At 32.9% G+C, this 17,039-nt stretch overlaps 1 protein-coding gene and 1 non-coding gene across 2 annotated transcripts in view; both read right to left on the reverse strand.

Annotated features, from left to right (window-relative positions):
• KIF13B (kinesin family member 13B) overlaps positions 1-17,039 on the reverse strand; it is a 331,605-nt gene that overhangs the window by 217,450 nt on the left and 97,116 nt on the right. Inside the window, exons 3-7 of the mRNA XM_077152891.1 lie at positions 16,545-16,557; positions 12,427-12,487; positions 6,008-6,100; positions 4,865-5,045; positions 1,984-2,071 (exon numbers count right to left, since the gene is read on the reverse strand). Of these exons, the coding sequence (XP_077009006.1) occupies positions 1,984-2,071; positions 4,865-5,045; positions 6,008-6,100; positions 12,427-12,487; positions 16,545-16,557 (436 nt within the window). The remainder of the gene's footprint in view (positions 1-1,983; positions 2,072-4,864; positions 5,046-6,007; positions 6,101-12,426; positions 12,488-16,544; positions 16,558-17,039) is intronic.
• Positions 3,396-3,501, reverse strand: LOC143678432 (U6 spliceosomal RNA). The gene has a single exon (XR_013173242.1). It is a non-coding gene; the product is annotated as a U6 spliceosomal RNA (small nuclear RNA).

The following is a 17,039-nucleotide window of genomic DNA, read 5'->3' on the forward strand; positions in this document are numbered from 1 at the left end:
ACATTGTGAAAGCTATATCATTATACAATCACCTTTAAGAAACATGGCCACTGGAACACAGCTCTACATTTTACCTGGGAATTCTTAAAAGAGGGTAGACATGTTATCATATTTTGACTCCAAGAGCCATCTTGAACTTTGAGAACAAGGGCATTGCCCTAGGGCTGGCTAAATGGAGAGCTGGAAATAATCTAGGTCCTTAATAACTTTTCTGGAGCCCACATACTAGCCCTGATATGTGTGTGTGTGTGTGTGTGTGTGTGTGTGTGTGTGTGTGTGTGTGTGTGTATACATGTGTACATGGCTATGTATTTAATACACATCTCAATAAATACTGAGAGCACCTACTATACACTAGGTATATTCTAGACAATGAAGACATTATGAACAAAACAGATATTAATTCATGTTGAAAGAATTTACAACCTGCTATGTTTTTTTTCTGTTATTTGTACCCAAAATAATCCAGACACAAATATGTGAAAACACTTTGAAATATCACTGACTTCTATTTTGTTGTATAAATGGGAAAAAATAAAGTTAAGGGAAAAACAGTAAATTAAAAAGGGCTGAAAGGACAAATATTAACTCAAAAAGAGGTACAAAGAGGCACCAGAATAGGAAAACAACAACAGAAGTTAAAATTCACACTTTTCTAGATCTATTCCAAATCCACTTTAGATGCATTAAATCTGATAATCCTGAGGTTTAACGTAAACGCTTCATCCTTTTTTGCCTAAATTTATACATTGATCTCTAACCTACTGTCTCATCTAAGAATTCTCTGTTGAACTCTTTTTAATTTCTAAAACAAGCAAAATGCCTTTTGATACTTTCCATTCTCTCTGAGATCCCAAAATCTTGATCTCTCTCCAATGTTGCATAAATAAGCTCTCAAATAAACATCATTATAATGATAATACCTGATATTTATATAAGTACTTTAGAGTTTTCAAAAAATTTTCATGTGTATCATCTCATTCAATTTCCTCCAGGAAGTCTTCCTAGATATCACCATTTCCATTAACTACAAATCTATTTAAATTAGTTGTCACTATTCTAAACTACCATGAAAACTGAACATAGAGCTATCACTGCACTTGCCGTATTGTTTTATAATATTTGTATAATAGCTGTAAGCATCTTGATGGAATGGACCATCTCACTAATTTTTTTATAGCCCAGAAATCTAGCACAGTGCCTGGCACACAGTAGATGTTCAATAAATGCTTAACTGAATGAAGGAATTATTAACCAAGTGATAGAATTAATTAATGAACAAAGGAACAAACGAATTTATGTCAAGAGATAGTCAAGATGATAACACTTATATCCATCTTAAAATTTATAACAAAGAGGTTTGGTAAAGTGGAATAAATGATTCAGAGTTGTGCAGGTAGCAAGACAATTAAATAGTACTACATCAACATTCGTTGACTGTTAATTCAATGCACATGATAACAAAGTGTTTCACCCCACCTCCCATTCTCCAATATGCAAGTCTGAAGGATTCATGCAGAGCATAACTGAAGTCTGAAAATGAAGAGAACTCAATAAAGGCCATACAGTGATCCTCTGATATTTCAAACAAACTTTGAGTTCAAAGCACTCAACTCACATACTTTATTTCATTAAATCAATGGCAAAATAAGCAACCTCATTATTGTACAGACTAATAGGGGAAAATAATGCTGCCATTTTATAACTGCAACAAGCAATTATAAAGTACATAATATTTTTGGAGATCAGAAAATATGAAGAAAAAAATGTGCCTTATATTGGAGAGTAAGTATGCCTATAAAATATGCATATCTTCTCTCACACTATCCTAAGAGCAATATATAACTTTTTAAGTAAAAGATATTTGTAATGTGATTTACTAAGTAATGCAGCTATAAATATTTTAATTTAAAAAATCACAAATTAAACAACAAAATATTAATTACAGTAAATTTAAGTACTTTACATAAAGGATGTTTTTACCTTGTAGCTTGTGACAGCCAGTTTTGAAAGTCCATCCACATAAGGTCCCAACACATTATGCTCCCTGACTTTTAAAGTTTGCCGACTTCTGTTCATTAAAAACAAAGGAAGAATAATCTATTTTTAAAAAGCCTCAAACACGCTCATAAATATATATACTCAACTAAACAAATATCTTAAATACATAAAACCTACAGCCTTGATTCCAAAATTTAAAGTCTTGACTGCTAAAAAAGTATTTTACCATGTGGTAAAATACCACATCACTCAAAAGGGTACACTGTGGGATAAATATTCACTACCACAAGGAATGCAGAGTCAAATAAATACAAACAATCTAATTGTCATGCCACAGAATGTGGTATAGGGAGCAGAAGCACAATAAATGTTAATTGTGCAAGAAAGAAAAATTACAGAGCGATCTCAATCATGAATAAAGCTGCAAAATCCTAAACAAAAGACAATTAATCTAGTATTTTAAAAGCAAAATACAAAATTAGGCTTATCTCAGGGTTGCAAGGTTAACTTCGGAGAAAAAGATTGATACACTTATCACACTGACTGAGTAAAGGAAAAACACAAAGTACACGATCATTCCAATAAATGCAAAAAAGGATTCAATAAAATTCAATATTCATTCATGATTTTTAGAAAAACCTAGCAAACAAGGAACTGATAAACCCAATAAAGGGCATCTGCCAAAAACCTAGACCATATAGTATAACAATATAAATCAAACAACATTTGTTGATAGGGAGATTAGAGGTGATTCTTAGTTTTGCTCTTTTGCTTATCCATAATTTATACCATAAACGTGTATAAATTTGGAGCTCCAGAAAATCTTATTTTTAAAAAAATGGAAAATAAAATGAATTATAATGCTTAAAATTCTCTAGTAATTCCCTGTTACTTACAAAATAAAGTCCAAATTTCTCAGTTTGAAATATACATTCTATTATGATATTTTCTTGCTCGCATCTCTTCCCTCAAGTACTCCTAACCCTGGACTTTGGGTTCCACAGGAGCAGGACCAATGTATTATTAAGTTTAGGATTTGCAGCACCTAGCACAATTACTGTCACATAAGAATCACTCAATGAATGAACACCTTGGCTACCAAGTGAAAACAAAGAAGAATAAGGTGATTTTGAAGTCTAACATGTTGGCCTATGTGATGTGGAGAAACAGTGCTAGCTAAAAAAAAAAGAAGTCAGGAGGGTAAAGAAGGAAACCATGGTGAAAAATATGTGAAATGAGTTACCAACACAGAAAATGAACTCAGACTCAATATTTATCATCCACAATAAAGAAACAGAGACACTAATAATAAGATAATAAAGAATAATTACAGAATATCAGTTCCTGTGACCAGCAGTTAGGGAGTGAGGGAATGACTCCTTTTATTTTTTTAGAAAAATATGGAATGTTTAAGAATTTGTGTCTCACCCTTGCGCAGGTGCCATGCTAATCTTCTCTGTATCGTTCCAATTTTAGTATATGTGCTGCCGAAGCAAGCACGAGGGAATGACTCTTAAATCTAAAATGCTTACTGTCCTCCAGCAAAATGACTATAACAATATTTTTAAGGATTTAGAATCTTATAGTACCGTAGGATAAATCACTAAAAACTTCACTTATTACTATATAATTGTACATCAAGTAGATATAAGGCAAATATATGAATTATTTCTGACCCAAGGATATGTTTTAGCTTTCTTCCTTTTCATTTTTTTCCCTACTTCCTAAAGATAATGTATGGTATACTATCTCCTGAGTAACACAAGTTAATTACATTTCTACACATAGTAGGTGCCAAATTAATAAAATTAGTAACTAAATTTTTTCGTTATTAAAATCAGTGAAACACTTTTTTTACCTAATTAAAAAAAAAAACAATGCAGTGCTGATAAGGATAAGACAAAAGCACTTGGTATTATAAATTGGCTTTCTGGAGGATAATTTAACTGTAAGCCTCAATTATTAAATATGTCCTATATTTTGAACTACAATTACATTCTATTTCATCCTAGGGTTCCAATCAGAAATTCAGGCATTTATGTACACAGATATATCATTATAAAATTAGTAATTAAATTTTAAAAATGAAATTTTTTTCAAATAGTCCTTGGCCGAAAGAGCGCTCCTTTAGAGTTTTTAATCATATATATATAATATATATACACACACATATATATATATATATATATATATATATTTTTTTTTTTTTTTTTTTTTGCATGGGCAGGCATCAGGAAACGAACCCAGGTCTCCGGCACAGCAGGAAAAAATTCTGCCACTGAGCCACCATCACATCGCCCTCAATTTATTTTGACTCTTCAGAAACTCTACAAAAATTCTCAAGAAACTTCAAAAGGGCATATAACAACAATAGCTAATCCTTACTGAGCACATATATACCAGTAACAAGTTCTAAATTCTCAATTATATCATCTCAGCCTATCTTTACAACAACACTCTGAGATATTACACAATATTATCCATGCCCCCTTGTACAACTTAAGCCTAGAAAGTGAGGAACTCGCTCAATAGGTAACAAGTACAAGACCCCATCCAGAGCTCATGAATCCAAAGCTCCTATTGTTAATTAATCAAATTACACACAAGAAAAATATATGAGAAATTACTAAAGACTATTAACAAGTTATAGATGGTTACGTTCTGGTTACATCTCAGCTCTAATTTACAAAGCTCAGAACTGACTGAAAGAAGCCACTCAATGTGACTATAATTAATCACAAAGACTATAACTAGATGATTCTGTATTAGGGCACAATAAAAAATATCACTTAAGCCAATTAATCAAGTTTACTTTAGCCTATAATGCTATAACACTAAAGTCTCAAGTCTCAAAGTCTTTTACCCTTTGGGATCAAGAAGGTCTCTAACTTTTTCATTATAAATTTCCATATATGACACTTCTACTTTAAAACTCTGCTCTTCATTTTCCTCTTTCTGAGTTCGTTCAAAGAGGCCACTACAGAGTCTTGGGATTAATCCAGGCTGGTCAGCTGTGCCCATCATAGTATAAGATTTTCCAGATCCTAAAAAATTAATATCATAATTATTGTCATCTCTTTGGAGAGGTAAATACATAACCCTCCTTCCATTGCTCATAATAAATTGCTAGCACTTGGCAAAATGTTCAAAATACAGTAATATACCTGCATAAAATATTGAGAATATAATTGCAGATGGTTTCCTATTAGATATATGAAAATTAAAATATACATCCCTTTAGAAAGGGGAAAAAGAAAATCTTCTTTAATGATATTCATTCTTTTTTAGAAACTGCCCTAAAACAACTGAAATACTGAGTTTTAAGAATTTTTCTATAATTAACAGGTTAAATCCATGTAATCAATACCATTTTCCTTGCTTGCAACCACTAATCATAACTCAAAAAATGTAGGTTACCCCCCATAGTTCCCAGAGCAAATTAGTTTACTATCCTTTGTCAGAATGGAGAAACCAGAGAATAATCTTTTTTTTTTCTGTTATAAAGTTACTTTCCCCATAGTAGGAGAAATAAATATTCATTAAAGAAAATTTAGAAAATGGAAAAGAAAAAACAATTAAATCCCCCATAATCCTACCACCCAAAGACAATAACCACAATATTTAGAAACAATTCATTTTCCTCTTTTTAGTAGCAGTCATTTTGCAACCATGCTTTTAATAATATAATTTCCAGCTTCTGTCACTTAATACTATATGATTATCATATTATCTAAAATTGCTAATACTTCCTATATACTTTAATAGAAGTTCTCACATGTTAACTCAGTAAGACAACCCTATAAGGAAGGTCTCTTATTATCTGCATGTTACAGATATGGAAACTGAGATGCAGAGAAATGAAATAATTTCCCCAAATTTCAAACCTAGTAAGTGGTCAGACCAGGACTGGAATCGTAAATTGCTGGCTCCAGGGTCCATGTTCTTACAACTACATGAGTCACTGAAAGATATTTTCACATGTGATTTCAATTTATTTTAATATTACCGGTCTGTCCATAGGCAAAAATACATGCATTGTAGCCATCAAAAGCATTCTGAAGGATATTCTCCCCAAGGCACTTGAAAACATCATCTTGACCTAAAAGAGAAAGGATGTTTTAAACCAAATGACATATGAAAAATTGAGGGAAAAACTAAAAGATGTACAATCATAATCATTATGAAGATCTAAGACATCCCCTGAAAAAGCCACCCTAGAGATTTAGTGAATAAAAGCACAAACTACACTTGCTTAGAACTCTAAAAGGTGGTAAAGACCAGAGAAGGATTTCACAAATGCTGAATAAAAGAAACAGAAAATCTCAGGTAGGAAAATTCCACCCCAGATGCCAGTCAATGGCCAGTCCCCTTACCCTCATGCCATACAGCCAGCTTGGGAGCCACATAGAGGCAGCACCTCCCACCACAGACTGAAGCCATTAATCCTTCTAACTTCACAGCAGGAAGTTAGAACTCTAGGCATATCCAGGCACTGACATCAAAATTTGCAGGGACCAAGAGTAGAACAAAAGTTCCTAGATGGCTGCATACTAAAGGGTCCAACCCAAAGGGAGGGGAAAAAAATGACAATGACAGAAAGATGGGTGAGAATTGATGTGCCCTCACTCAAACCAGCTTTAGTTAGCTGGAAACTTAAAGACAAATTAGACTCTTCTAAAATGACCTACTTTCTGGATTCACCCCAACTGACTCCCTGGAGTACGTTTCTACCTTAACAGGGAAGACCAGGGGCAGAAAAGACTCATAGAAGTAAAAACAAAATTAAAAAGGAGGTTAAACTGAACTGCTCTAAGATGGACGGAACTGAGAGCAGAAAAGTATAAAGAAAATAGGAACACTGAATGAGAAAGAGAATATAAAAAAATCACAGGAGCTGGGGAGAAAAGTCTGCATAAAAACAAACTGAACAGATCAAGATTCCTGGAGAATGAACAGAGAAAAAGAAGTTCTCCCCTAGAGGTGAAATAGTGCAACAAAAAATACAACCTTAAAAACAGCACTGCATATCCAGGGCAAAACTCAGTCGAAGAAGAATTGAGAAAATCTAATGAGCTAAGCGCAGGCTATTCTAAAGGTCTAGAATAAAATCAAGCATCAAAGAAGAGCTTTAATGTGAAGCCAATTAAACCCAAGGCAAGAGAGAGAAACTGACCTTCGGAGTTAACTCATCAAGGCAAACATTAACATCAAAGGTAGAAGGGACACCTCTACCACAATAGTTGGAGACTTCAATTCCCCACTCTCATCAATAGATACAACATCTAGACAGAGGATCAATAAGGAAACAGAAATTTTGAATAATACAATAAATGAACTAGACTTAACAGATATTTACAGAATTACACACGACAACAGAAGGATATACCTTTTTCTCAAGTGCTCATGGATCATTCTCAAGGATAGACCATATGCTGGGTCACAAAGATTGAAATTATACAAAACACTTTCTTGGATCATAATGGATTGAAGTTGGAAATCAATAACAGGTAGAGGGCCAGAAAATTCACAAATACATGGAGGTTAAACAAACCCTCTTAACCAGTGGGTTAAAGAAGAAATCACAAGAGAAATCAGTAAATATCTCAAGGCAAATGAAAATGAAATACAACATATCAAAATTTATCAAGGAATTTGTTCACCACTTGGTAGAACTAGAGAAAGTAAAACAAACTAACTCCAAAGCAAACAAAAGGAAATAAATTACAAATATCAGAGCAACAATAAATGAAATTGAGAATATGAAAACAATTGAGAAAATCAACAAAACCAGAAGTTGGTTCTATGAGAAAATCAATAAAATTGATGGACTCTTAGTTAGGCTAACCAAAAAAAAGAGAAAAAGGATGCAAGTAAATAAAATCAGAAATGGAAAAGGGGACATAATCACTGACCCTGTAGAAATAATGGATGTAATGATACTATGAGCAACTATATGCTAATAAACTATACAACGTAGATGAAACGGAAAACTCCTAGAGAGGCGTGAACAACCAACATTGATTCGAGAAGAAATAGATGATCTTAAACCATCTTGAAAAAGAAGAACCAAGTTCAAGGACTCACACTTCCTGACTCCTTAAAGCATATTACAAAGCTACAGTGATCCACAGAGCATGGTATTGGCAAAGGATAGCTAGATCAAGAAATGGAGTTAAATTAAGAGATCACACCTATGGCCAACTGAGTTTTGACAAAGCTGCCAAATTCATTAAACTGGCAAAGAACAACTTCTTCAACAAATGGTGCTGGGAGAACTAAAAGATGGCTATATGCAAAAGAATGAAAGAGGACGGCTATCTTGAAACATGCAAAAATTAATTACAAATAGATCAAAAATCTAAATAAAACAGGCAGAACTATAAAACTCCTAGAAGAAAATACAAGGATATATTTTCAGTATCTTGTGTTAGACAATGATTTTTTAACATCAACAACAAAAGAACAAATAGATAAATGGGACCTTCTCGAAAGGAAAAACTTTAGTTTGTCATAGGACTTAGTCATAAATGTGAAAAGACAACCTACTTAATGGGAGAAAATATCTGGAAACCATATATCCTATATAGCTTTAATATCCAGAATATACAAAAAAAATCCTACACTCAATAATAAAAAGACAACACAATTTAAAAATGGGCAAAAGACTTGAGTTGACATTTCTCCAAAGAAGAGATACACAAATGGCTAAAAAGCACATGAAATAGTGTTCAATATCACTAGCTATTAAGAAAATGCAAATTAAAATCACAATGAGACTCATTTCATACCTACTAGAATGGCTACTAATAAAAAAAAGAAGAAAATTACAAACATTGGAGAATATGTGGAGAAATAGGAGCATCATTCTTTGCTGCTAGGGATGTAAAATACTGCAGCCACTGCAAAAGACAGTTTGGCAATGCCTCAGGAAGCTAAATATAGAACTACCTTATAACCCAGCATCCTGTGACTAGGTATATACCCAGAAGAATTGAAAGCAGGGACACCAGCAGATAGCTGCACACTGATGTTCACAGTGGCATTGTTCACAATTGCCAAAATATGGAAGCAATCCAACTGTACATCAACCAATAAATGGAAAAATAAGATGTGGTACATACAATGGAATATTATTCAGCTGTAAAAAGGAATGAAGCCCTGATACATACAAAACATGGAAGAACCTTAAAGACATTATGCTAAGTGATATAAGACAAGCACAAAAGGACAAGTATTATATGATCTCACTGATATGAATAACTGTAATAAGCAAACTCATAGTGTTAGAATATAGAGTCTAGCATATTATTTTTTAGTATAATTAACAACGCTGAATTATGCATGTGAATGTGATTGAAAGGGGAATTTTTAGGTCATGTATTTTACTAAAATGAAAGTTAGAAGACAAAACATAGAACTGTATACGACCCTGTCCTTGACAATGGACCAGGGTTAATAATACAAATATAGGAATGGTCTTTCACGAATTACAGCAAATGTTCAGCAATAATACAAGATACTAATAATAGGGTGGTATATGGGGAAAAACACACCTAATATAAACTATAAACTATTGTTAATAGTACTATTTTAATAATCTTTCATCAATTGCAAAGGTACCACACAAATGTGAAGTGCCAACAACAGGAAGTTATATGGGAACATCACAGTTTTTATATGACTTTTCTGTAAAGCTACAACTTCTCTTATTAAAATAATATTTTTTAAAAAAACATTATGCTAAGTGAAAGAAACCAGACACAAAGTGCTACTTATTGTATGATTCCACTTATACAACATGCAAATATAAATAAATCTAGAGACAAAAATATATCAGTGGTTATGTAGGGATGGGGAAGGATAGAGGGATTAAATAATGAGGATGGATGGTAATGAGTTTTTGGTTTTGGAGAATGAAAAGGTTCTAAAATTGAATGTGGTGTCAAATGCACAACTCTGTGAATATACTAAAAGCCACTGATCATAAACTTCGGATAGATTGTATTGTTTTTGAATATATCTCAGTAAAACTGCTTTAAAAACATGTACAATCACCTCATTAATCTCAAAAAACATTTTTTAACTTAGATTGTATTGTATGCGATTACATCTCAATAAAACTGTTTTAAAAGCATGTACAATCACCTCATTAATTTCAAAACAAAATTTTTAAACTTGATGAATGCTTCCATTCTTCAGGTTATTTCTATTTAGCACATGATGGGAAATGAGTAAAAATTTCCTTATGATACCTATTTAAATTAAACACTGATTAAGAATCTCCTACAATGAAGAAAGTTAATAAGCTACTTACTTTATAGTCAATGATTATAAATACCTGAAATTTATACTTGGGACCTAGGTAGATCTGAATTTAACTATACACCACTTGACTAATGCTTTATTTTGATCATATATACCTATCCCCACACCTCTTCCTTTTCCTCAATGATAATTTCTACTTACAGAGTCTATAATTCATTCCAGCTAGGAGAGGGTAAGAACTTAGCAGTTTCTTTCCACTTTTAATTATGGACATAAATAACAGGGTTAAATCCTCTTCCACAGACATCGACTCCCAGGGACCTTCCTAGCAACGTGGGACAGAGATCCTAGAATGAGCTGGGACTCAGCATCAAGGGATTGAGAGAATCTTCTCGACCAAAAGGGGGAAGAGCAAAGTGAGACAAAATAAAGTGCCAATGGCTGAGAGATTCCAAAGAGAGTCAAGACATTATCCTGGAGGTTATTCTTAATCATTAAATAGATATCACCTTGTTAGTCAAGATGTAATGGAGAGGCTGGAGGGAACTGCCTGAAAATGTAGACTGTGTTCCAGTAGCCATGTTTCTTGAAGATGACAGTATAATGATAAAGCTTTCACAATGTGACTGTATGATTGTGAAAAACCTTGTGTCTGATGCTCCTTTTATCTACCTTATCAACAGATGAGTAAAACATATGGCATAAAAATAAATAATAGGGGGAACAAATGTTCAAATAAATTTAATAGATTGAAATGCTAGTGATCAGTGAAAGGGAGGGGCAAGGGGTATGGTATGTATGAATTTTTTTCTGTTGTCTTTTTATTTCTTTTTCTGAATTGATGCAAATGTTCTTAGAAATGATCATGATGATATGATGCAGCTATGTGATAATATTGTGAATTACTGATTATATATGTAGAACAGAATGATCACATGTTAAGAAAAAAAAAATCCTCCTCCACAAACCAAATTAATCAAATGTGACATTGGCAAGTTATTTAATTCTTGATGTCTCAAATAAAATATGAAAGTAGTAGATACTGATATCTTCTATTATGTCTCACTTTTTAGTTAATTTAGCAGAACTAGTAATCATTCTTCTGATACTGGCCATTCTTAACCCTAATAGGAGTGCTAGACCAAGTGAACCTTTACCTTTTTTTTTTAAAGAAACGTTTTTATTATAGCAAATGCAAACATATACAAAAGAGACTAGATAATGTATCCCATGCACATATTACCCAGATTCAATAATTATCAACTCACAGTCAATATCACCTAAACCCCCATTCAATCTCCATTCTCCCACATATACTTTAATTCTTTTGGTCTGAAATTATTTCAAACACAGGAAATTTGTTAGAATATAACAAGGAACTATCACATAACATTTCCCTGGATTAACTGATAGTTAACATGATTTTTATTAACAATTATTTTGGTAGAGAAGTTGCAGGTTTACAGAAATATCAAGCATATAAACCTTAACTTTTTGAAACAGCTGTAGTATTATTCTTTCTCATGACAAAAGCCCAAACAATATGACACTCAATATTTAAGAGGCATTGCTTAAAAACAGGTGTCATAAGTAGTTAGGAAGAAAGGCAATAAAAGACTGACATTGTAATCCAAATCTCATGGTAAAAAGGAGTTTGAGACAGTCATCACTTAAGAGAATAGAATTGACTTCCACAGTAAAAAGAAAATTTAAATGGCATATTCCTCTCCATTAAAGAGAAAAAACTAATTCTAAAAGGTTAGGGAGTAGAGCTTGGATTAAACTCTATATTTCCTTTACTCCTTGGACAGTACTCTCTTTCATTACATCATACTGCCTCTCTAGACCACATCACATGCAACTAAGGGAATCAAAGTAGCTATTGTGTGCTACCAGTCTCATGTAAGATCCGGAAATGCATATGTGTAAGATCACCTCAACCGTGTACTCTATTTAATATAACTTTATCATCTTATACTAAAAGTAGCATACTGTGACTCCCCCATTTCCCAACCAGTGTCAAAACCCTAAAGCAAGGATTGGGGAATGTTGTCTGTATAGTTTTTTAAATTATACAAAATAATATCATGATAGTTTATGAAAAATATCAAAACATTTTTCTATATTATCAGTAGTTAATAGAGTGCTGTGCTTTATTACCTGCATATTTTTCTCTGACAGATTCATCCATAGACCAAAAGCAATAATCATAAGCAAACACCTGTTGAAAAATGAAATAACTTGTATTAAGAACAAAGTTATAACATTACTTATAATATTTTAACAATATTTAAGCTTTGATAACATTGTTGATGATAATGAAATAAAAATTTACTCCTATAATAGGGATTAAATTACTGAATATGTAAATTAATTTGACAGTCTTACAATGGACAATAAAGCACATTTTCAATGATATAGATTTATATTTCACACAGAAAATTTATTATAATGTTAAATGACAAAAAACTTAAATGACAAAGGAAAAATTCAACTTCCCCATTTGGAGAATTTCTGATATTCTCACAAGCAGTGGGGACAACGAAATAAATAGGGTGAGCCCTCAATCTTGGGGTTTGTCCCTATGCAAGATTATTCCTGATAGGCTAAGCCTACTTAAAATGAGGCCTAAGAGTCACCCCCAAACAATCTCTTTCATTGCTCAGACGTTGCTCTCTAAGCCAACTCGGCAGGTGAACACATTGCCCTCCATCCTACGTAGGAAATGACTTCCAAGGGCGTAAATTTCCCTGGCAACACGGGACAGAAATCCCAGGACAAGCCAGGACCCGGCATCAAGAGACTGAGAAAGGCTTCTTGACCAAAAGAGAAAAGAGAGAAATGAGACAAAATAAAGTTTCAGTGGCTGAGAGATTTCATACAGTCAAGAGGGTATCCTGGAAGCTTTTCTTATGTATTATATAGGTAATCCTTTTTAGTTTATGGTGTGTGTTAAGAGTGGCTGGAGGGAAGAATCTGAAACCATTGAGCTGTGTTCCATCAGACTTGATTCTTAAAGATGACTGTATAAAGATATAATTTTTACAATGTTATTGGGTGATTACGAAAATCTTGTGTCTGATCCTTTTATTAAGGGTATGGACAGATGAGTACAAAAATAAATAAATAAAAGGGGGAACAAGAGGTAAAATAAATTGGGTAGATGGAAATAATAGTGCTCAATGAGAGGAAGGGATAAGGTATATGGTATGTATGACATTTTTCTTTTTTCTCCTTATTTCTTTTTTCTGGAGTGTCACAAATGTTCTAAAAACGTTCATGGTGATAAATACAAAACTATGCGATGACATTATGAACCATTGTTTGTACACCATGTATGGAATGTGTATGTGTGAAGATTTCTCAATGAAAATACCTTTTAAAAAGTAAAATACAACAAATATGGACAACAAAAAAATGGTAAAAAAAAAAACTATAGGCAGTTACAGTAATATTAGATAAAATAAATTCCTAAAAAAAAAACAAAGTAAGAATTATATACCTTAAAAATACTGATATTGGTTAATGCTACCTAGTGGGATATTACAGATGATTTCTGTTTTGCTCCTTGCCTAATCACTACTTTCTAAAACATACACATATTCCTTTCGTATCTTTAAAAAGTTTTTTTTCATTAATTATGGTTTTAGTTTGTTGGCTTTCTATTTTATAACTACCCATTTATGCTTTACAAGTTCATAATTCCTTGTTTTGCTATTCATGGTACTACGCATTTTGTCTCTTTAAGAATTTTACTGTAATTTTTAATAATTAATTTCAGTTTGCATTTTATTAAACTCTCCCACATTTGGGATTTTTTTGCTATGATTCCTGATGAGTTCTCTTCTTTTGCCTTAATATGTTAGTTTGCAAGCTCACCTTCACTGAGAGTTTGTATTTTATGATTTATGTGATTGCTTTTTTTTTTAATTTCCCTTCTCCCCATGGACACCTTTACTTGACAAGTATGTTACCACTCCCAATTCCTGAAGCCCAGATTTTGGTCTTCCCAAAGTCACTATCTCTGCTCCTTCCTGTTAACACAGACATTAGTACAATGTTGGTGGTTAATAACCTTTTCTTAAACCTTCATTCATGGAGGAGATCTACCCAAATCCATTTTCACATGGTAGTTCAGCTCCAGTCTTCAATAAAGGTCCTCATTAATCTGCAAGAGTTGAACTTCCAATCACTTCAGAGAACCTGTGTCTGCTCTCAAAAGCCAACAACTATGCTGCTTCAGTCCCGGCTTCCCACTGGTCCCTGAAGTTGTATATTTTGTTTTTGAGTATCATGACATCATTTTAATATTTTAAAATGTTTTCTCTATCCCTACTATGAACTCAGAGTTGCCGAGAAAATGCAAGATCATCTGGACCAGAAGTCTAAAAATTAATTCTTTTAAGAAAGGAAATTAGATTAAGATGGTAAATTATCTATCTCTCCCTCCTACCTGGAATTAATTCAAAGTGATGAGGGAGGAGGAAAGGCAGTGATGGGAGTGAGGAAGAAGAGAAAGTTGAGAAAGCTTCGGAAAGCAAGATTGCTTACTTGTAACTGGATTAGAAAACTGAGAAATTTCTGAAAAACAGCTGTGATGAAACTGATAAGGTGCGGGGTAGAAGGACAAGAAGGGTGGGGTGGGCGGGAATGAGAGGGATTATAGGCCAAAAACACTGCAGGAGATTGCTGGTAAACATACACCAGAAGGACAACTCAAGGAGTAGGAAAGGATCCTAGGGGCAATCAACAAGATTGGTTAGAAACACATTTAAAGACTTGAACAGATATGTGCACACCAATGTTCTCAGCACATTATGCACAATAGCCAAAAGATGGAACCAACCCAAGTGTCCACCAGCAGATGAATGGATAAACAAAATGTGGTATGTGTGTATGTGTATACAGTTGTAGCAAGGAGAAGGAGGAGCTGGGACTTGAATCAGATAGTGTGACTCAAAAGTCTGGCTCTTCACACTGTGCCATATTAGCTTTATTCACAATGTGCCATATTAGCTTTATTCCCTAATTATCTGAAAGTGCTACAGCCTGGTACAAAGCGGGGGATTAATGAAAATTTAGTTCTTATTTCTTAAACACTGAAAGACCCTTTTCAACTTCTAGCAATTCTGTAAGACACTATGGTTATCTTCCAGGCAAAGATTTCCTAAAGCAGACAATTTTTTTTCGTTTATAAGTATTCTTGCCTTAAAATAAAGTTTTCAAAACTTTTTAATTAACAGAGTAGTAATATATATTCACTGTAACAAATTCAAATAGCACAGAAGCATAAAGTGAAAAACTGAAGTTTCCCAATTCACCAAACATACTTCTCTCTGGAGATAATCAATATGTTTACAAAACATCCTTCCATATTTTTTTATGTCAACACAACATTTCTTTAAACATTAAGATACTGTTAAATTAAATAATGGATAGACAGTTTTAAATAGTCATATAATTGCTTCCTCACATCTTTGCTTCAATCTCCAGTCTCTGCTCCATCCAAAAATAAGAAAACAAAAATAATACAGCATCCTTTCATAGAAAAAAAATGAAGTGAAAGTAATAAAATTAATTGTACATATATAAAGAAATCAGTGTCTTTTTCAACTGTTTTATATATATATCCAGAGTCCCAAATAGAGATTGGACTTCAAAATCAACCACAGACACTAAAACAACAACAACAAAAATACAAAACCTGAAGTTTGTTGAGAAAAATTTGAAATTTCCGAGTCCTTCAGACGTTGATCAATTAAAAAATAAAGTCCTTATGCCCTCTTCAGCATACCTACAAATTCACTAACAGATAAGGAGCTGAACCACCCCACAGAAGTTTCTTTAGAATCTGGGCTCAAATCTTAAGATCACAGTCCCTTGAAGAAGCTGTGGGTCAAAGGAGGTTTCTTTGAGCTTGAAAAGGCATTCCCAGGTATCTGAGGAACAATGTGGATGAGTCTGCCTGGCACAATTATAACCACTTTTGGAACTACCAGTTTTGAACCAACAAATATTGAACAACAGAGCACAAAAGTAATCTGTTCTAGTTGGTAAGAGACAAGCCAGCATTGGTCAAAGTACAAATACAGGTTTTCCCAAAACCTCCTATCTCGCGTATGTCAATAAAAAGCTTGGATTTGTGATTAGCTTGACAGCTTGCATTAATTTTATAAAACTAACAAAATATTTTCATCTTAGAGAACAAAAATACAGGTACTTCCAAAATATGCACATAAAATCCTTACAAACATAAGATAATAATACAAACCTCTTACCTTTGGCTGGCCTCTGAATTCCCAAAAAAGATGTTATCATTGACATGAAAGAAAAGAGAGGAGGGAAAATTTTTAATTTAGAACACTTTTGAAAGGGTAAAATGATAACATTTTTAAGTTTTCAGTATGAATACAAATAGCAATTTAATATAAAGGATAAATTCATGTCTATTAATTAGTATTATAGAGAACTAACTATAGAAAATTAACTTGGATTACTCAGGAAGAAGACTATCTGAGCACTGGATAATTTTTAAAATCTTATACAATTTTCTGTTTTATGCATTTTTCTTATCTTTGTATATGTCCTATAAATATCAAAATTTTTTTTATCATGGTTTCAAGTAGTTTTCTTTAATAAAATAGCACCTTATTCGCTACAAAAAAATGAATTCTGTCCTTGCTTAAAAAATTAAACTAAAGGTTAAAATGAATTTAACCTTAGAAGGTTAAATTAAAGGAATAACTAATTTCTTGTCAGTGAATTATTACTTA

Source organism: Tamandua tetradactyla, chromosome 3, assembly GCF_023851605.1.
Source record: "Tamandua tetradactyla isolate mTamTet1 chromosome 3, mTamTet1.pri, whole genome shotgun sequence".
NCBI classification, from domain to species: Eukaryota; Metazoa; Chordata; class Mammalia; order Pilosa; family Myrmecophagidae; genus Tamandua; species Tamandua tetradactyla.